We start from the raw sequence: 22,448 nt of genomic DNA on the forward strand, positions 1-22,448 counted from the left end.
TGTAGTTCTTCAAACATGCTGAGATGATGTTTTGTTGCCATATACATGTTTTCTGCCACCCACCCTCTCTGCTTCACGCACACACATACTCACACACTTTCTCTTACCTTCCCATCGCAGAAAATCCCTCTCCTACAAATTAGCTACGTTGTCAGGGCTACCATATGGCACCCTTTGCTGATCCTATTTGTGTGAGGGCTTTGCCTTGGGGTGGTGTGAGTGCGTTGGTTGGCTTGTTCGTATTGTGTGTGCTTGGGGGGCGGGGGGGCGGTGAGGAAGGTTTGGAATGTGCTCAGGGTAATGGCACATGCTTGGCTTTGGCCCCTGGGGCAACTGGCTTTACTTCTCTGGCCAGCATGCCTCAGTCCAACTGCCCCCACCCCTGCTCTCCCTGTCACATACGCATGTGTGTACACACACACACACACACTCACACACTCACACACACACATAAGCACGTGCAACGGTTACCAGCTAGAACCTGTAGGTCATTGAACCCTTTTTTCCAAGTGACACAAACACAAATGTATGCTGTAGAAGGTGTGAAGGAAAAGCTTGTGTTTTGAAGGAGAATGTCCAAATTGGGCTGTCAAGCCAAAACAATCTGAGAGAGGAGAATGAACCAGAGAGGGAGGATTCCCCATAGATCAAGAACAGGGTTTCATCCTTTAGGTGTGTGTCTTATGAAAATCAAACAGAATGTTTTTTTTTTAAGTGTGTTGGTAGCTTGCACTTATCATTAACAAACACCTTGGCCATGAACCCAGAGCTGCAGGGTTAGCGGGCGCTTCCAGGGTCTAGCTCGTCCTCTCCACACAGTTGGTGTGGCCAGTGGCCAGTAGGACCCAGAAGAGCTGCACTGATAATCCATTATTGGCCATCATCCCCTTCAGGCCTCCACTGGCCGAGACTGATCCATTCTGACAGCGCTCAGTTGGAGCATGTGCATATGCGTGTGGGGAAGGCCGCTGTGTATATGAGGGGTCATGTTTGTCTCTGTGCAAGTCTTTATGTTCTCTTCCTCTCTCTCTCTCTCTCTCTCTCTCTCTCTCTCTCTCGCTCTCTCTGTCTCTGTCTCTGTCTCTGTCTCTCTTTCCCTTTTCCTTTCTCTCTTTCTTTATTTCTCTCTCTCTTTCTTTCTTTTTTTCTTTCTCTTTATCTCTCCTTTCTCTCTCTTTCCCCGGAGGACCACTTTCCCTTTTTGTAATTACTAATAATAGTCTGTTTTGCATCTTATTCTTTCTTTTTCTGTCTGATCTCAAACGCAGCGTAGCCTTAATCAAAAAAAGCTTTTGCGTGTGTACTATGTACCTGTCTGATGAAAGGGGGGTAGAATCAACCTTCACCCAACCAGGAGATATCCTGATTATCTCTTCTTTTCTCTCCTCCCTGTCATCACGCAATCAGAATGTAGTCATGTCATGCAGTCGTTCTCTCTCCCCCTCCCTCCCTCCCCCCCTCTCTCTGTTCCTATCTAGCCTACATAATCTCATACAGCTTCCTCGTGCCAGTGATTGCTTTAAATGAGGAGCTCACCATGAAATAAAAACGAAAATCAAACCCTTTTTTCCTTGTCAGCTCCCTCTCTTCAAGCCTCTAGTGGTCTTCAGTGAGTTTGGCTCGGGCAAAGATCAAATGAGAGGGTTAAGAGATAAAATACATCACTCTCCAGCGTCTACACAATTACATTTGGATGGGATGTATATTTGCTTGCCCTGATGTTCCAGTAATGACCGCTTTAAGGAGGAGGGAGCAAATGTGGCCTTCGGTTGGTGACTTCTTGATAATGACGCCAGTGATGTGATTTTTTAGGAGTTCTACTGGCCCTCAATGTTTAATCTAGAACAATTGATTCAGGGAAACAGCTGAAATCCCTTCTCTTTCAGCACCTCTCCATGTATTGAGTGAGATCTGTGTTTTGTAATGAGGGATTATGTCTTGAGTCCACTTTGGCTGCATGCAGCTCCCTTTTCTTTTGATGCCTTTTCACAATATATTTATAGATTTTGAATATTTTTGTGGTGTCTGGCAGTTATGGCTTTGCCTGTGTGTGTGTGTGTGTGTGTGTGTGTGTGTGTGTGTGTGTGAAACTAGAAAGAGCAGTGACAACCAATTAGCAGCGTTAGGCCCAACGCTGAGCAGAGTTTTAGTGGGTTTTCCCATGCGGTATGGACCTGAGCTGGACCACGACGCTCAATGTCTTTTGCCCAGTCACTTTTCTATCACTCGCTCTTTCTCTCTCTCTCTCTCTCTTTCTCTCTCTCTCTCTCTCTCTCTCTCTCTCTCCCTCCCTCCCCCTCCCTCTGTGTACCCTGCTGCTTATTGCCTGGACAAACGCTTATAAGGACGGGAGAGTGCCTTTTGTTGTGCTGATATCAAGGAGACACAAATCTGAGACACAAATCTGCTGCACCCTCGTGCACAGTCTCCCCCCTCTCTTATGCGTAGTGACCATGGTGCCGGACTGACGCACAAGACACAGATGATCTCTGCCTGTTTTTGACCAATAACTAGGCCTCTCTCTATATCGCTCTCTTCCCCAGTTCATTCTCCTTCTCTCCGTCTCCTTCCCACGTCCCACTCTTCTAGACATCTGTGTGTCTATAACTTGCTTTAGAAGAGCCTCCTCTGAAGCTACAGGATAATTGAAGCCATCCAAGAGGCATAGCTCGATGGAGTGGCCCTTTTCTTGGTTAGACCAAGTCCCATAAGAAATTATTATCTTGGCTCGGTCCCATGACTTTCACTTCACAGAATGTTTGCATAGTGTGTGTGCATGCTAGTTGACATTTTGATGATTCGATTTTTTGATTAGTTCTTTATGTCCACTGTTTAACAGTCTTTTTGCCCTAATATAATTTGATTTGTATTGCTTGATGTTTCCTTTTCAGTCAATTTGTACCCTTTGATAAGGGTTTTACTATATCTGGGCCCATCATCATCCTGTGTTGTTTAGCAGTTGTGGTGTGTCATCCAGTGCAAAATGGTACTGTATGAAGCTGTGGCTTAAATCAAACGTTCAGAGCCATTGTTTTGATCAATTTGTCCATTTTTGTGTTTTAGTGGAAAATGGTATGACTTCTTATAAAGAATAGGTCTGGGTAAACAGGTCGGTTAGAATTTGAAAAATAATCTAGCCAACTTTGTAGTCTTGCAGGCATCCACAGCGTTTTAATAACTGTCTCCGTCACCAAATGTATCCCTTTAATCTGATTCCCTGGTGAGATTAGATATGAGAAAGTGAGTCATTTGAGCTACGCTCGCCTCCACCAGAACAATTTCTTCAAATCTCTTTTTTCCCCGTCTTTGGTATCTCCTGTCTTTGCTCAGGGCATGCTATGTTCCTGTTACAATTTTTAATTCGGGAATAACTAGGTCATCAACCAAAATCTGCAGCAAGCCCAGGAAATGATTGGTCGAAGCAAAGCCACTAGATCCATTCTGCCCCCCCCCCCCCCCCCCCCCCTTCCTTTTGAGTGCCAGGAAACACCAGACAGATGCACTGACTTGAGCAACACTGTCCCATCTGTCTCCTAATGATGATGATGATAATGATGATGATGAGAATGATGGGAATGCTTCCAATGGCTGAAATGTACTCTTACCAATTCTGGTAAAAGAACAGATCTCTCCTCCTCTGTCCTCTGCTACAGAGAAATGTGTCATGTTGACGCATTCTGATGATTTCTGCCATGGTTACGTAAGGCAGTTCATCGATCACATCGCCTTGAAATGATTTTAAATCATCTTGTTTTATTGCTCACCTACACACACACACACACACCAAACCAAACCACCATACCAAATTTCCTGTCATGCACGTCCCTCCCCCCCCCCCCCCCCCCCCCCCCCCCCCTCTGGCTTTTTCAGATCAGAATCTGTCACAATATTTCATGGCGTCCTCGTCACTCAGTGTAGTTGAGACATACTGTCACTGTCACAAGCCTCAGGGTTGGCCACAGTGGAGATTATGGTCATTGAATAAAATGCACAGGCTATGCTTAGAGGAAGAAAGTTGGCCATTTTGAACTCACTGTCACTGACTTTGATCAGGTTTTTCTTCTAGTAATCTCAGAATAATTTGAATGACTGACATTTAATTACATGCTCCTTTGAAAGTACAAACAACCGTAGCATTAAGTGTCGATCAGAACTCTCAATCCTTTTTGTTCCTAAATATCTCTTCTCTCTGTCACAGGACAACAGTCTATCTGCCTGACTATGTGACTGTCTGAGCTCATTAATTCTCATTCATTCTGTTCCCCTTTATAGGCGTGTGAGCTCTCCTAGATGCCTAGCCAACTTGTAGGAGTCTGTATGCTAATTCGGGCATTGCTAAATTCAACCTATCGCCTCGTCCCCACCTGCGCCAAGTGGAATTCCAGGTTTTAAAATGGATTTGGCTATTACAGAAATGACGCAAATGCTCTCTTACCATATGTGATAAAATAGATATTTGACCAGCTTGTCTCTGGCAGCAGAAAATACACAATATGAGTTATTATTTATCCTAGCAGTGACAGCTTGGCTATGTGAAGAGTTTAGAGTTTCAGACCATTCCAGTGCAACGTCTTGGGAGGATTTAAGTCTTTTTTTCCATTCATTTCAGTCAAGTATTAGTCAAGAGAGGCGATAACATGAAGCCAAATATACCCTTTATGACCTAAAGGCCACTTTGTGCATCTTGCTTACTAATCCAGGCCAAACAAGTAATCTCAACACCTGCATTGTTTGCTTGGCTATAATCTAGTGAGAGTAAATAACATCCCAGAGGAAGATTACGTTCACTAGTATGCTTGTGCACTAGTATGATACATTATATGAATATTACTTAAAATTCTTTATTTCGTAATCTTACCAGGAACCATTCTAACAGAATCGCAGTTCTTTGGAAACATCAACAACGTCTTGGTTTTGTACCAGTTGGATAATCACTGAGACTGTTGATAAGGATAACAAAATGGATTTCCATCATGGTGCTCAGTTTGAAGAGATAGCAGGAAGACTTTGTCTGGCAGCAGGACCGGTGAACATACTGCTTAGTGGTCCACATGCCAAACATAACAACATACAAAGTTACTTATTGTAACAGTGATGTATACAAATATTTACCATATTCTAAAGGGTTTGTATGACTTTGTGTGTGGTATATATTTACTAGGGAAACTATCCTTATTTATCTTGGTGGTGTACGGGGTGGCTAACCACCACAATGAAGTGCTCTAAAGTGCCATTTAGGTCCCAGTGCACATACACATTCATCTCAGCCAAGAAGGTCAAGATGTTTGTCTTCATGTAAAGGTTTACACAGCTCTTAAAAACAGCTTCCTGGTCAGTCTGAAATGCCAGGGTTAACACCATTTTTCTGTATTCATTTATTGACCTTACACTTTTAAGCCCATGCAAATCTTGATGGATGGAGAGGTATTAATGTGTGCATTGTCGTATGGCCAGCCAGCTGTGTGTGGTTTCATGCCTAATGAAGATTAGGATGAATTTAATCGTAGCACAGCAGTGCTAAAAATGATGAGCAAAGTGCTATCAAAAGATTTTCAGTGGGCGTTGAATTGGCATGAATTGGCATGAGTCGGAAAAAGAATACTGAAGTGAAAATGTAATCACCTTGCACACTTAATCCAACCGTCTCAAGAACGGCCTCGTTCATTTATTTCTTTCCTCCATGGCCGCTCTCTTTGAACACAGTAGAGAGCAGGACTGCGCTGGCAGACGTCCCAAAGATTCTCACCTTCCTCCATCAGTTTGAAAGCAACACATGTTCACAGATTGGATGTGCATGTTTAATGGCGACACCCGAGCTAAACATGGACATGCGGGATGGGGTGTGATTGTTGCGTAATCTGTACATGCTTGCCTTTGGGCGTGTGTGTGTGTGCTTGTGTCTGTGTGTGTGTGTGTGTGTGTGTGTGTCTGTGTGTGTGTGTGTGTGTGTGTGTGTGTGTGTGTGTGTATGCTTGTGTATGCTTGTGTCTGTGTGTGTGTGTGTGTGTGTGTGTGTATGCTTGTGTCTGTGTGTGTGTGTGTATGCTTGTGTCTGTGTGTGTGTGTGTGTGTGTGTGTGTGTGTGTGTGTGTGTGTGTGTGTGTGTGTGTGTGTGTGTGTGTGTGTGTGTGTGTGTGTGTATGCTTGTGTCTGTGTGTGTGCGATGAGTCCGTCTGATGGCTATGTGCCGTCTGTGCCCGTATTTCCTTCACCTCTCTTTGGCAGCTCCTTACTTCCTGAGCTCCTTGCAAGCAGCCAAGGCTGCGGTACGCCGCACAGATAGCGACCTCAGTTGCGTTACAAGGCCTCTTTGTTTTAGGTTTTCTGCAGGTATTGTTGTCCTCGCAAAAGCGTTCAGTTTTTAGTTGTACTTTTTTGTTGAGTGAATCTCTTCTTTTTCGGCTTGATCCAGGCCATGTGCAGTTGGATGTTGTGAAATGTCATTGACTGGGATGGTACAGCAAAATGCCTTTGGAACCTTATCACTTAATACAGTAGCATTATTCAGGTGAAATATCTATGTTTAATATTTGTGTGTAGTATCAATTCATTCTTGTTGACTCAGTCTTCCCATGCATGGCCAAACAATTCCATGTTGATCATGTAGAATTACTCCCATGGAACTGCAGTTCATCTTCCTGTTGGCTCTGCATTGTGAGGATATCAGTGGGTTGAACCAGCATGACATGTTGAGGATGACATTTTGAATCTGGATACATCGTAACAATACCATGGCAAATATTTAAACACAGCTTGGGTGAATATTACTGGGCGAGTCATCTGGTAACATGAAGTGTGTCATTTGTTTTAACTGATGAGCTTCCAAGAGAGGGAGACAGGGAGAGAGAGACACATAAACCACGTATTGATCAGTATGCCAGCCAGTTGATGTTGCTGCAGTCATCCATGATTCTACTGCCTATCGTGTCCTACATTAACACAGGCAGGGAAAGCCCTTGCTCTTCAAGGCCCTGTTCATTCAGTGGAGTTGCTCATATTATATGATATCAAGCCTGCAGTTCTATGGGGACATAGTGCATTACTCTTTGCGAATAAAAAAAGCTCTCTATGAACCCTGTCATGGTAAGTGTCTCCGAATGGCACAAATCTGACATATTTAGTTGAACTTGAAAGCAACAATATTTGAAAGTAACTGTTTATCTGTTTTTTTTACTCCAATGTTGAATGTTTACCACCAGTTCCAGTATTCCATCCAGTCACTCCTTGAGTGATAGCGCTGCTGTTGTGTAGAAGCTGTGCTCACCACCGAAGGCCAATCTCCCTCCCTCTCTCCCTCCCCCTCTCTTTCCCTCCCTCTCTCGCTCTCTCTCTCTCTCTCTCTCTCTCTCTCTCTCCCTCTGGTTCTTCGCCAACCCCGTGTTGAGCTACAGATAATAAAGGCGTTCCTGTGTTCATTGAGAATCGCACAAGGCCAGTGTTTGTGCTGGGCCTGTCACAGCTGCTGTGTCGCAGTGAAGGGGAGAGAGCCGCAGGAATACAGGGCTTGGCTCTGGCCGCTCGTGCCCCGTCAGCATGGCAACCCAGATCGAGGCAGAATCTTTAACGGATCCGACTCTGACCTTACACAGATCCACTGGCTCCGTGCCAGATCACGGCCTCGTCCGATCCAGAATCGGCTATGTGAGAAGATTTCAGAAACTATATGAATGAATATTAGAGAGGGAGAATCATGCTGCCCTACCTCACAGCCTGCTCTCTTCTCTTTCTCCCTAAATGAGCTTTTTAAAATTGCATATCTTTGTGCTTACTAGATGGAAAGAACATTTTTAAAAGACACGGATCACATGCTGTTTCCTGTGAATTTGCGAGACTCCCAAGAAAACATTTAAGTGATCTAAAAATATAAAGGTATTGACATTTCAAACATGGCTTTGTCCCTTTTTAGATCAATCTGCCTTGCACTCTTTTTTTCTCTCAAACATTCCAGTGTTTGAAATATTAATGAGGGACAAAATGAATCGTTTCTAATTTTCAGACAGGTTTTTTCTGTGTCTCCCACTTGGATGGTGGATCATGCTGGGAGTGGGTGAAAATGAAAAACCCACGCCACATTATCACAGGGCAGCATCTTGAATCAGGACAGCAGCTCAGCCATGGCCAGAGCAGGGCTACTGGGGCGAGGGGCGAGTACAGGGATGCCAGCACAGGGATGTCAGCACGCTTTGTGTTTAGGGCTTACTCCCCTGCTGCATCCGCTCCCAACCTATATGTCGAATCGGTGGACAGGCGCACCATTGACCAGCGGTGCTAGCCGAGCCCACACATGGTTATCCATAGAAAATCGATACGATTTTTTTGAGAGCGGCAGAATGTGAGCAGCCCTATATGATTTTGCCGAGGTGAAAGAGTGAAGTTCCTGTGTTATTCGTTAAGGGTTCCTCTTGGATGTCCGTCTGTTTTTTGCCCTGTGTGAGTCTTTCATAAAACACAGTCCGTCTCTCCCTCCCCCCTCTCTCTCTCTCATGCTCTCCAGGGGTGTAATGTTGGAGAGTTGTGTGTTCATGCTGGCTAATATAAAACATCAAAGTCGTAACCATGCTGCCGTCCTTAGATCTGTAGACCACATTAGTGTAGAGCACACTGCCTTCAGAGATGAATGTTGTCTAGCTTCTCATCCTTCTATCCCCTCCATCCCTGAACATCTCCAGAAATGAAAAACAATATTTACATCATGCTTTAGTGAGAAGGGGCTTGAAAGTGCAGCAGCATCTACATTCGGTTTTGTAACCTTTTTTAAATAGAACATTTTCCTATTTCTCTGGGTGTCCGGATTTACTGCAGTTAAGATGTTGTCTTTCACAGCCAAGGCAAGGCATATAGAGTGCAAAGACATACTGTGCACATCATAACAAATTCTGCACTAGAACTAAATAGAGTTGATTAAAATCTCAGACATGGGAGGGAACTGTGTGGTGATTAGGCTGGTTTGAGAGAGACAGAGACAGAAACTGAGAAAGAGAGGGGGGAGGAAAAGTTTGAGGGAAGTTTTGTTGCCTTATCTTTTAGACGTGTGTGTCTGTGTCTGTGTCTGTGTTCTTAAGAGTGATTGGATGACCAGAGGTCAGGGACTGTCTTTCACGTGGCTTTGAAGCCGATGTCGCTGTAGAGAGGTGGCTAGTGCTAATCTCCTTTCTCAAAGCTTTGAGTCTAGACTGCATTTCCCTTTACACTCCTATTAGCTCCTCTCTCATCAAATGAGAATTTTAAAAGCTGTTTTACTTTAGCCTCACTTTATCATCGTGTAATGTCATGTAATGTCGTTCTCTCTCTCTCTCTTTCTCTCTCTTGTTTTCCCTTCTTTCCTGCCTCCCTCATGCGTAGTTTCTAATCCTACTCATGATCACATGACCAAACCGCCCTCTATCTCCCTCCCTCACCTCACCTTCACTCTCTCTCTCTCTCCCTCTCTCTCTCTCTCTCCCTCTCTCTCTCTCTCTCTCCCTCTCTCTCTCTCTGGCTTCCCTTTGTATATTTCTTGACGCCACCTTCTTCCCTGTCTATCTCATTATTTTACAGGCTTATGTCTTTCATCTCTCTCTCACTGTTCTACCTGACATATTCTCTTTGTCACTCTCTCTCTCCCTCCTTCTCTCTCTCTCTCTCTCTCTCTCTCTCTCTCTCTCTCTCTCTCTCTCTCTCTCGGGTACACATTGTAGAGATGAGAGGCCCCTGTCTGTTAATGATCCATCTGGAGATGGCTGGATGACTTGAGAGATTAAATAAATAGAACATCAGCTCTTGTCCTGACTCTTTGGCTGCTGGAGAAGATCTTCCCTCCATGCTGACTAACTGAAGACATTTCCTTTAGAGATTCAGCCTGTTGCCCTGATCTTGTTTGTGTTTTTGTCCTCTAGCACTTAGAAACCCACGCTGGGCTCTGTTTGCCTTCTCTGCACTGGTGCTTAAAGGAAGACATTTATGTTTAATACAAAGTTCTCCAGTACACCCTGCACCCCTCTGTTACGCCCGTGTTATCCACTCGACTGACTGGAGAGACCTCAGCGTAACCTCCTGCATTCTGATCCAAAAATAAACACATAAATAAATGAATAAATAATATACCTTCCCTCGGCCGCCTTTCTACCCCCAGCTCTCACTTCAATTAGGTCACTGGTTTACCTCAGAGGGCGATCGCCGAGTCTCGGTAGTGATGAGGGAACTTGCTTCATGTGTGTCCATGAGCAGGTGCTTGGAGTTGATGGATGCTCAAGTTGTGCGTTCATGAATACATTCACATGTGGTTGATGTTATGGTATTTCTGCTTGATCGTTGTCCTGAAGACCCCTGGCTGACCCATGTGGTCCACAGGTCCTTTATTCTTTACCATTCCTTATATATCTAACGGTCAGTGAGCAGGGGAAATGTGTTTGTCTGCTTTGTCCATGAACACTTTTACTGATGAAGTGCCATGTGCGAGTGCATTTCTCAAGATGGCTGTCGTTTGTGTGTCTGTGTGAGAGTGTTTTTTTGTCCCGAACGGTTTCCAGTGGAGGTGGAAATGGCATCGCAGCTCCTCCTCTGTGTAATCACTCCTGTAACATCGCACACACACGCACGACAGAGGGACTGGATAATCCTTCACTGTTGGCGTCACGGTGCGCATGGCGGGTGTCTGTTGGCGTCACGGTGCATGTCGGGCGTCTGGGGCCCTGGCGTTGACATGTTCCATCCTGCTGGAGATGTGGCGCATCGGGGACTCGGCGCTTCTGTGCTCCAATTAGCGCGTCTTGCAGGGAACACAGTGATGACTGCAGCGCTGTATCCAGGGCCTTCTGTTCCCCGTTAATGGGGATTTGGGAAAGTGGGTTCTCTTAAGCCCTTAGCCATCTCACACTGGGTAAAGGGCTGTTGGTGTTTTTTTATTTATTTTTTTGTCAGGGCTTTTGCTTATTTGGGCTGGGTAGTACAGGTCTTTGTTCTTCTTAGTGGTTGGTTAATTGGTGAAAACTCCTAAAGAAAATAGGAAAGAAAATTTGCTCATAATCACGACATTCACTGTAGTCCGTTTCTGATTGTATTGTTCTTTGATTGGATGGGTGGTTTCCTAATGTGTAGTTTTCTCTCTTTCTTTCTTTCTCTTCAGGTCAGTGACAGATCCAAGAGATGGCAAACGGGTCGCCCTCAAAAAGATGCCCAACGTCTTCCAGAACCTTGTTTCCTGCAAGAGGGTCTTCCGCGAGCTGAAGATGCTCTGTTTCTTCAAGCATGACAATGTGAGGAGAATGTGTACCACACCACCTTTGTCCTCTGCTCTTGCTTTGCTCTCAGTAGCTAGATTACCTCACTGGGGTCCATGCCTCCACTAAACTGGGATGTTTATGTTAAAGACTGATGTCATCACCCACTATCTCACAGTGCTGACAGTGCTGACCTTGTCCTCTTTCTCTCCCTCCCCACTTTCACATTATCTCTCTCTCCCACCCTCCCCCCCACCCCTTCTCTCTCTCTCTCTCTTTCTCTGCAGGTCCTGTCAGCTCTTGACATTCTGCAGCCTCCTCATATCGACTACTTCGAGGAAATGTATCCTGTACTGCTTAGCCACTGACCAGGCAATGCTAGAATGATCGTGCACTCTTCCATCACTCTTGTAGAGACAAACAACATATCGGAAATATAGTCACGTTACTACCCTTTAACATCAAAACAGGCACAGAACAAACATGTTTGTTTTAAAACTGACAAGAGCAGGTGATTCCCAAAATAGACAAGCTTAATTTGTGGACAGAAAATAGATGGTCTTGGTAGAGCTGTGACCTTTAGCGTGGTATGTATTTACCTCCCTGTCTTTTTTCCCTGTCTTTCCTTTGAGCTGCATTCTGTTAGTGGTCCGTTCAGTGATGGCTATCAGGAATTTAATCTGTCTGCTCATTCCAGAAACAAGCTGGGAGGATGGGGCCGGAGTGTGTCAGATGTGTTTCAGCTCTGATTCAGATCTGACCTGTTTTTGAGTGTGTGTGTGTGTGTGTGTGTGTGTGTTTGTGTGTGTGTGTGTGTGTTTGTGTGTGTGTGTGTGTGTGTGTGTGTGTGTGTGTGTGTGTGTGTGTGTGTGTGTGTGTGTGTGTGTGTGTGTGTGTGTGTGTGGTGCTGTTGTGGAGAGGAGCAGAATGCCAGCAGTGTCTGTAGTGCTGCTGGTAAATGGGTTGAGTCTGTCTGCCATCAGCGATCTGACTGCGCTGAAGCATGAAAAACAGAGAAGCTGCCTGTAGATTAGGATCGCAGTTGCGTTCGAAATTTCAGTGGGGAAAAAAAAAACAAGCTTCAAAAATGCGTTCAACAAGCGGGATGTTTCTGGTCTGTCGGGATGGGAGATGCTCTTCTGTGAGCACATGCAGGCTGAGGAGGCTAGACGCTGCTTTCCACAGTCCACAAGGGTCTTTTGATGAGCTCAGTGCTGCTTGCACAGAAGGCCAGATTCTTTCACCAGAAAATCAGAGTTTGCCTTCTGTCTTCTGGGAGACCATTGCTTTTATCTCCTCTTTCGTTGAGTGAACTCAGCATTGGAGACTAGATTTCTTAACTGACAGTGTGTGTCTTTTCAGTTATGGAGCCTCATAAGCTCATACGTTGCTAATGACATGGGTCCCCTGTGAGGACCAGCATGTGGGTAGTTCTTCTCTCTGGCATACTCTTTGTCCCTCCCTACTCTCGCTCGCTCTCTCTCTCTCGCTATCTCTCCTCTCTCTCTCTCTCTCTGTCTCTCCTCTCTCTCTCTCTGTCTCTCTCTCTCTCTCTCCCCCCCACCGCTCTCTCTCTCTCTCTCTCTCGCTCTCTCTTCTGATTCACTGACCAAGGGGAATCTCGACTGGGCTCGTACCACGTGGTGCTAGGGTGGTGCGCTAGAGAGGCCGTGCTGTGGGTTGCTGGCTGACCCCAGCCATTCACATTAGTCTGGGAGCGGTGGCAGTTCTGTGGTGGGAGCTGTGCATGGAGATGTGATTTTGAATTTAGCTGATTCAGGCCTGAGATGGCCAGCGGTAGCCGCCCAGTGAATGACATGAACGAGAGCTCTGGCACTCTCCAGCCCCCGCTGCACTGTGGTGTGGCACATACTCACGTGCTCACATACTCACTTACACATACTGGTGTGGGTCACATACACACACTGGTGATAAGTAGTAGTCCATCAAACCAGATTGTTGCTTTTGTGTCACAATGCGGCCGTTAACTTCAAAAAAAGTATTGTTAGCTGAAAAAGCTCAAAGTTGAAAACAGCAGTTAACATAGACAGCCCCTACTGCACTAAAGTATGTCACATACTCATACACACATACTGGTGTTTAGTTGTAGTCAACTAAGTAGTGCATCAAATCAGATTGTTACTTTTGTGTCCACAATGTGGCGGTTAACGCAGATACTTAAAATGGGGTTCCAAAGGACACTTCATTAAGGAGAAGAATTGTCTGCTGTGGAGACAGAAACACCGGAGGCTTCTGTCTGGCACCATGGGTGTAAGAAGTAATATGACCAATGGATCAGAGGTTGGAAAACATTTGTTTTGGGAGATGTCATGCTGGTAGATGTGTAAACAAACACACACACACACACACACACACAGTGGATTGCACTGAGTACATGGAGGGTTGAGGGTGAGGTGCTGTGCTGTGCTGTGCCCTATGTACCATTCCTCCATCCCACATCAGGAGCAGAGGAACAGGTTTGTGACTCATTATGTAAATGGTGGTTTGAACAAAAATCCTTTTATAGTACATGGGTTTGTGAATTTTAATTGTTTGAGCATCACCAGAAAAAAATCCTGATGCCGTCTGTTTATGTTAATACACTCCCAGTTCGCTCATATTTACTAAATTGGCCGAAATAGCAGGGAACCAGCTTAAAGTCATCCTGGTGCTCCATAATCTGGCATATAATTTAATCATTCAAATTACATGGCCCCCCATTTCCCAATGCCTCAGGGACATTCCATATGAGCTACAGTCTCTCGGTTCAGTATTTTTTAAGATCTTGAAAATACCCGAGAGGGCTTTTCTTTTTCTTCAAACTTGGTCAGCCACAGTTCTGAAAAATGGTGAATTTTAGTTCTAAAAGGCAGAACAAGAAGCCCTTTGTCTGAACAAACCTGGGGATTTATTTGAACTTCTTTATTTTTAGTTATTTGGTGAGCCTGCTGTGCTGGCTTGTAACTGTACGTTGTTTTTGCTTGCCTGCTTGCTCGCTCGCTTGCTTTTTGGATGCACATGAAAGCAATTCAAAAACCATTTCATCTCGGAGCATTAACACAAAAGCCATTTGATTTTTAAGGACCGCATCAACAAAGGAGAACAACACACTGTATATAGAGGGTCTCAGTGTGTGTACATTTCTCCCGCTTTATGAGCGCATAGCGGGAATGCTGCCATATTGAACTGTCAGACTGTGGAGGAGGCTTTGATGTGCAATGGAAATCTCATGGTAACTGTAGCAGCAGGGGACGGGTTAGTCCAGCGAGTGGGGAGACGATGATGATGCTTTCTGGACTAAAAGGTATCACAGGAAGTGTGTCAGTTCTGGGAACAGCGGAGAGAGAGGGAGAGAACAAGAGGGAGAGAGAGTGAGAGAGAGAGAGAGTGAGAGAGAGAGAGAGTAAGAGAGAGATCTAGGGAGGCAGAGGAAGAGAGTGAAACAGAAGAGTAGACAGAAATGACAGGATTGAGATAAAACAGAGAATGATGTTTAGACAGCAAGAGAGAGAGGGAGAGAGATGGAGAGAGAGAGATGTGCTTAAAAGAGGAGGATGGGGAGAAATATTAGAGACAGACAGACAGAGGGAGAGGGGAGACCATGCGCTGCGCCCAAGAAAGCAGTGTCTGTGAGCCCCGCCTGAAGCAGCAGCAGCAGCAGCAGCAGCAGCAGTGAGAGCTGGCTGCCATCATGTGAGCCAGACGAGTGGAAGAGAAGAAAAGAGCAGCCGCCCCCTCCCTCCCTCCCTCCCTCTTTCATTCCACAGAGCTACGATGCCCTTCCTCTCTTCTCCTCAGCGGATCGGCTAATAAAATATGTGCTTTCATTTGATGGCATGGCTGATGGTGCTCTTAAGCCCAGGGAGCATTGGTGGAAAGTGCTATTGATGTGTTCTTTCTCCTTTACATTCTTTTTTTTTTTTCTCTGGCAAATAACAGCCTGAATGAAGTAGCCCCGTCACAGGTGTACTGTGTGTGTGTGTGTGTGTGTGTGTGTGTGTGTGCGTGTGTGTGTGTGTGAGCCAGGCTGCGGCCCAGGGGTGTGAAGGTGGGGAGGAGGGGAGCCGTTGCTCGTGTGGCTTGATGTCTCTGTCTGATGACCAGCGGTGCACTGCTGGGGCAGTAACCAAGGCGAGAGGTCTCTCTGGATTGGCTGACCTGGATGTTGCTGTGGGGTGTCTGGCGTCAGTGTGGGAGCAGACCCGGGACTGGGATTAGTTTGACTTCTAAGGAATGTCTGTTTGTTTGTTGTTGGTTGCTTATTTTTGTAAATGTAGCAGTAGCCAGCGGGTACGGTGTGTTGTGCGCCCGCCTGGCTACCGTGACATAAACATGCTCGCAAAAAAAGACTTCACACAGAGCACAGAGTCCTGAGCTTTTGAACAGAGAAGGCCTGTACAATCACACGAGTGTTTAGCCTGGCTTTTAGTCAGACTGTCACTGATCTGTCTGGAGGTGTGTAAAATGACTATACACCGATTTAATCAGAGTGATTTTATTATAGAAGGATTTTTCTACATTCTTTCACATTCTCTGTCCCTCCCTGTTGGAATGTGTGTTTCCAAACCTGTCTCTCCGCGTATGGGCTCCACATAGGTAGCTCTTGCAGTGCACCCTGGGAGTTCTTCTCCACCTCATTGACCCATGTCAATCCTGCTATTCCCTCTGCCTTCATATACCCCCTAGTTGCCGGTTCACACTACACGATTGTCGGATATTCCTTCACGATATAACATGTCACACTATGCGATCACAGAGCCACTACTTCGGGCTTCGTCTTGGTCGGAAGACTGGCCACACTACAAGATCATGAATCTTTGTATCACTTAGGCAGAGGCCCTACGTTTTTCATCCCCTGTTTTCAGTCAGTCAAATTTTATTAAACGTGTTCACAATAACTCTCAACATTGTTAAAACGTTAATGAGCGTATTCACAATAACTCCCAACCTTGTTCAGTTGTAACACGGAAAAAAACAGTCTGATACCGCTAAATCAAACGTTAGCGTATTCACAATAACTCAAAATGTTGCAGAGTTTGCTGCTAACGCTTAGACCAAAAACCCATTAAAACACATATTAGCTAGCTAGCCTCGCTGCTAATTCGCTGCTAATAAGTATAACGTTAGCATGCTGATATGCTCTTACATGCCCCACTCATTGAGGCAGAAGTACTGTTTGCCTCCAGTCTCTTTCACTGCCGTTTTATGTAAGGTCAGCCATTCTAAATAGGTCCTACACATACGTGAAATACATTCCCTATTTAGCCTATGATTCCCTCGCGCTATTTCAACAATGGATACGTCATTGCTATTCCCCCCAAAATTACGACATGCCAGACTTTTGGTCGTGGGGTTTTCGAACTTGGCAGACGAAAAAATCGTAGGTCGCAAGCATGTCACACTACAAGACCTCGCCTCGTCACAAACTTTTCAAAATCGGGCCCGATCCTGCAAATTTGTCGGCGACAAAGAAATCGGGGCAAAATCGGTCTGAAATTGTGTTGTGTGAACCGGCCATAGGGCCACAGATAGTCTCAACCCCAAACACACTCCAGTCCTCCGGTATATCAACAACTCTGCAATAAGGTGAACAGTGACCTCACGAAAGCACTGCAAACACACTGATGTAATCACTGGCTATATTTAGCTCTTTATTGTCACGTTGCCTGTTTAAACCGCCTGCCTGCCTGCCAAAACAGTTCAGCCAGCTGCAGCACTGACAACCAATGTATCTTTAAAGAGTTATTAAAGAGGTACTGTACTGTTTTTGTTTTTTTAAATTAAATTATATGACTATACTGTCATGAGACACGTCAATGCTAATGCAGTTTTAATATTGACACAATTTTATTTTTTATAAAAATCTGCATTTTGTAGGTTGAAAATGGCTCAACATGCTCATCTAAGGCCATTGTTGACGTAGAGAGGACCGTTTGGTACATCTCTACGTTGTAATATGCACAGACTCTCTAGCAAACTATCAGCCCCTTGCCCTCTCTTTGGCATTTTTCTGAACTATTCAGTGGGTAGAGTTAGGCTCACTGCTCGGGGTGAACTTACACTTTAAGTGTATTACTCCAAGGATGGTCGTAAGCTTGAGTAGAACCTTTTTTTTTTTTTTTTCATAGAAATGCAGGCCAACACAAGAAACCATTTCCGTTGTATGTATAACATGTATGTTATGTTGTCAGGAGGTAATAAATAAAGAGTTAGAAAATGGTCAGAGGGTAAATGGGTAGTTTAGCCTGAAAAGTGGCTAAATCTCGGTGGTGAACATCCCCACCCTGTATTTGTTTTAGTTTTTAAACATGTTAGTCTTTACACACAGCAAAAGGAACTGAAGGTTCATCTGTGGCACACACACACACACACACACACACACACACACAAGCACACACACACACGCACGCATGCACGCACTTGGAGTGAGCGAGGGCGGGTGTGGGCCTCCTGTGCGCGTCACTGTGCTGTCAGAGCAGGAAGATGAATGTGCTGTGTGTAGTTGTGCCTCATGAAGGACCTCATGTAGAGGTGGGCGTTTATAATCAGGCTCCGCGGCAAGCTTCATTTACCTCGCTTTCTCTGGCAGTTATGCCACTGTCTGGAAGAGATGAAAAGCGTTGACATTCTGGTGGCTCCTCTTGGGTCAGCCACAGCCCCCTCTTGGGTCAGCCACAGCCCCCTCTTGGGTCAGCCACAGCCCCCTCGTGGAAAACTATGCGTGTGGAGGTGGAGAGGCCTGCGCTCAGAGAGCCGTACGGCACCACTGACCACACTGGGTTCTTTTCAGGCATGGAGAGCACAGGCTATGGATCCCCTAACAAGGCTTTTTACCAGTCATGCAAGTTTAATTTGTTCTGACACTTTCTTGTGTGTTTACCAGATACTGTCCAGATATTTTTACAGTATTTTACATAATGAGTTTAACCGTTTTGAGTTTAACAATTTAGACCGGGTACAGTGAAGTTACCAATCTCTAAGCCACTAGTGCAATGTTGTCTTTCTTATGTTCAGTGTTTAGCAAATACTAAGCGCACTTCATTAATGTTGTTATTCCCACACACTCACTCACTCTCCCATCTCCTCCCTTCATTGTTAGCATTGACTCCTTGGATTGACTTACTTAGCCATACTGTAGCTAGGGTGACCAGATCCTGTCCTAGCAAAACGGATAAATAGACCAAATGTGGGAGATTCTAAAGACCATGGATGGATGTACAATGAAGGGGTTTGCCTCCAGGGGCTGACCTAGCAGCATGTACCCTTCAAAAGTGACCCTGATAACTCAGTGTTTCTTTCTGAGGGGCTGGTGCTTTTCTCCATCGTCTGTCAGAGGTGGCTTCCTTTTAAGTTGGCCTGTGAATGGGAAGGGTTATGAGCACTGGCCCTGAGTTGTCTAAATAGACTGTTTGTCCATGAACAATTGAATTGCATTCAACCACTCTGTCTGGATTCTATTGTGCTTGTGCATGAAAGTGCTCTCTGTCAGACCTTTCTCTTTGTGTGTTTGGCAGAAGTGCCATGCTAGACCTTGTAATATTTTACATTTCTAAAGGATGGAGTACTACAGAAGTCTTAGGGTAGATTAGTTTGTTATTTGAGTTTACTCATACTTATACTAATGCCTTTTGCTGTTGAATACCTGATTGAGTTTACTAATAATTATACTAATACCTATTGCGATATGAGTTTACTAATGACAGGTCTATGGAACAATACATTAAGATTAAAGGATTTAAGACGTACAGCAGTGAAAATCTTTTAAATTATTATTTAGTTCATTCAGCAGATATTATATATTAGTATGTACGTACATACCACACTCAACTTAATCCTGGTCACTCCGAGGTCAAAAACAAGTGGATTCCCTTGTTTAGTTCATTGTTGAAATTATATTTTCTGTCAGGTAGTTCAGGGCAGCTGGCAGACTGCAGCGCGTTGTAATAACTGCGTCACATTTTGAAACATTTCAGGATGCATGGCAAATGGTTATCTAACTTGATGGTCCCTTTCCAATTCAGTTGTGACACAAAGTCGGCCATGAAGGGGTAAACCGAGCAATGAAATGGCTTAGAGCTATGCCTCTTATAGGAACAATAGACAGTGTGTATGTCAGTGTTTATTCAGGGGACTGGATATGTGATTTTCAAGGGCCGAGGCTCAAAATGTACCTTTGGCTAGCAATCCCCATCCATCCACTGTGCTAATGAGACTGGAGACTGGCAGAAACATGAGGAAGGAAAGATAATTGTCTTGCTCAAGTGAAGATTGACAACAGAGGACACCACTTGTCCAGTTATGCAAAATATACTTAGCTATAAATATAATATATATGTAGCTTTTGGTACACTAAAGGTTAGGTTGGTAAGGGCCAAAACCCAGATGGATTCGTTAATAGTTATAAGTTCTTTCGCTGTGAATGCTGTGATATTTGAATGGTTGGTCCCCAGAGAAAGTGGCATCTCTGGGGAGTTCTTGCTCATGTGTATGGTTCATTGTTTATTAGCACTCACCGATATCATGGGAACATACTAGTACTGAGGACGACACTTCTTCACCGTGCCCCTCCTCTGCTGGCTTGTCCAATCTGTCAGGTCCTGTGTGTGAGTCTGTATGTGCTCATGTTCGTTTGTGTGCGAATGTGTGTGTTTGTTTGTGTGTGCGAATGTGCATGTGTTTGTGTGTGTGTGTGTGTGTGTGTGTGTCTGTGTGTGTGTCTGTGTGGGTGCTCATGTGCATGTGTTTTTGTGTGTGTGTGCTCATGTGCGTGTGTGAGTGAGTGTGTGTATGTGTGACGTGTGTGTGTTTGCTTGCTCGTGTGTGTGTGTCTGTGTGTGGGTGCTCATGTGCATGTGTTTGTGTGTGTGAGTGTGTGTCTGTGTGGGTGCTCATGTGCATGTGTTTGTGTGTGTGAGTGTGTGTCTGTGGGGGTGCTCATGTGCGCGTGAGCACAGTGTATGTGTTTTTCAAGTCTATCCCTACCAGTGCTACCTCTCTTGTCACCAGAGAACAGTGACTCCAGGGAGATGTGCTTTTCATACAGCTGAAGCAATCAGGCATGCCGATCACGTGCCGGGGGCCCGGGGCCTAATTATATTAGATAGGTGACTGAGTGTGTGGTGTTCAGCAGCTATTACTGACACACATTTGACTCGCACCCTTCCACCTGAATGTAACTATGGGTTATGTGGCCAAAGGTTTGGCAGTGGATCCATTTGTAATCATTTACAGTCAATAGCCGTATCCAATCAATCTGGTAATGGAATAATAAGGCTGCTCAATCATTGACTGCAGTGAAGTGAAAAATTAGCTTGGAGAAGGGCTGAATTGCCTGTGAGCGAGTCAGCAAAAGAGGTTTTCTGAGAAATGATAATGTTTTAGGGCTATAGGAGTTTGGATTTCACACTAGTTTTGGGGCTCTCCTGTCATTTGTCAGTTACAGTTACACTGTACACTTCATATTTAGTGCACACTAACAAGCATAGGCATATTGTCCTTAAATGTAGATGTTGCAATGCGGGATCTTTCTTTCTTTTTCTTTTTTTATCTTTCTCTCCATCTTCTGTATTCAGTCTCTCTCTCTCTCTCTCTCCCTCCCTCCCTCTGTGTTCTGTGCTGTGATGCTTGTGGAGCCTCTCGCATGTGTTTGTTTGGTTTCCCTTGACTGAGGCCCCTCGTGCAGCTACGTGGTGACAGAGCTGATGCAGAGCGACCTTCACAAGATCATCGTGTCCCCTCAGCCCCTCAGCTCTGACCACGTCAAAGTCTTTCTTTACCAGATACTGAGAGGTGAGTTGGCCAGGTTGCCACACACAGACACACAGACACACAGACACACAGACACACAGACACACAGACACACAGACACACAGACACACAGACACACAGACACACAGACACACAGACACATAACTTTTTATTGCACACACATTCCTTTCACAAGCTAACACTAACACACACACACACACATGCGCTCACCCGCCTTAAGACATGGAGCCACATGCACATGTATCTAAGGTTGCTAAGATAGCATGCTAATGGATGCATGTAAGCAGATACATACACTTGTGTGTATACACATATACACATGCACACACGCACACACACAGTGTTAGAAAAATAAATTAGAAGTACAACAAAGTGTTATTCTTTAATCTGCTAACATTGACACATTAACACATAAAACACAACCGCACCAACAGCAGCAGTTGTTTGATCTTGCTGAGCTAGTCATGGTTATTCAGATGTGGAGCCCCAGGGCTCTTGACAGGCAGTGCGTTCACGTTTGAGTAACTCACTCCATTTAGATGCTGAGAAACACCGGTCTGCATTCGATTCTCTAAGGCCTTTAAACCAGTTTCTTCTTGACTTTCCTCTCCGTGTCAACTCAATTTAAGGAGACATAACAATTTCATTTCTGCATTATCGTGTATTTCTCAATACAAAAAAGTGTACATAGTTATTTTCTTAGACTGCGCAATATACAGAGAGACCCTTTCAGTTTTGAAAAATTAGTTTACACAGAATAACAATGTACCTCCCCCTATAATTACATGCCAATGGTGGTTCATTAATCATATTAATTAGAAAAGAGTAAGTGCTGGGAGAGGGGTTTGTGTTCGTGAAGAGGTGGGAGCCTGGCCTTCAGACTGAGTCTGTTCCTTGTGTCCTCCAGGGCTGAAGTACCTGCACTCAGCTGGCATTCTTCATCGAGACATTAAGCCTGGGAACCTTCTGGTCAACAGCAACTGTGTCCTTAAGGTACGTCAACAGACCCCGATTAAAAATGTGTGCTTCTTGACACAAGCAACTTAAGCCTGAAGCTTTCCCTCTAATCCTCCTGGGAGGATATGGTTTTATAGACCCCCATTAACACACTGCACAATCATTACTGGTGCTGCCTTATTCCATTATTGTGGTGTGTCAATACCCATGATTAGGGCTAGTAGGAGAAGGAAAGGTAATGAAACATTTGGTATGAAATTATAAAGAATTATGTCAATTGCATATAGAAGAATTGTCAAGCTGCCAATGTAGCTTGGTTCAAATATTTGACATTCTGGAAGAGCATACTGACTTCAAGTTAATAATGTAGCTCACCAATATACCATAATGTGGTTTAGAGTTCACATGTGCATCATGACCTAGGGGAATTCGCTCTCCAGCCAGACAAAAATTGAGCCCGAAAGAGATTAGCACAAGTAAGAGACAAGGGTAAAGAGATTGAGACAGAATGATATAATCTGATAT

At 44.8% G+C, this 22,448-nt stretch overlaps 1 protein-coding gene across 1 annotated transcript in view; it reads left to right on the plus strand.

The window, feature by feature from the left end:
- nlk2 (nemo-like kinase, type 2) overlaps positions 1-22,448 on the plus strand; it is a 56,654-nt gene that overhangs the window by 11,043 nt on the left and 23,163 nt on the right. Inside the window, exons 2-5 of the mRNA XM_080845384.1 lie at positions 11,105-11,234; positions 11,486-11,541; positions 20,881-20,987; positions 21,874-21,959. Of these exons, the coding sequence (XP_080701510.1) occupies positions 11,105-11,234; positions 11,486-11,541; positions 20,881-20,987; positions 21,874-21,959 (379 nt within the window). The remainder of the gene's footprint in view (positions 1-11,104; positions 11,235-11,485; positions 11,542-20,880; positions 20,988-21,873; positions 21,960-22,448) is intronic.

Source organism: Sprattus sprattus (assembly GCF_963457725.1).
Source record: "Sprattus sprattus genome assembly, chromosome: 9".
Taxonomy (NCBI): domain Eukaryota; kingdom Metazoa; phylum Chordata; class Actinopteri; order Clupeiformes; family Clupeidae; genus Sprattus; species Sprattus sprattus.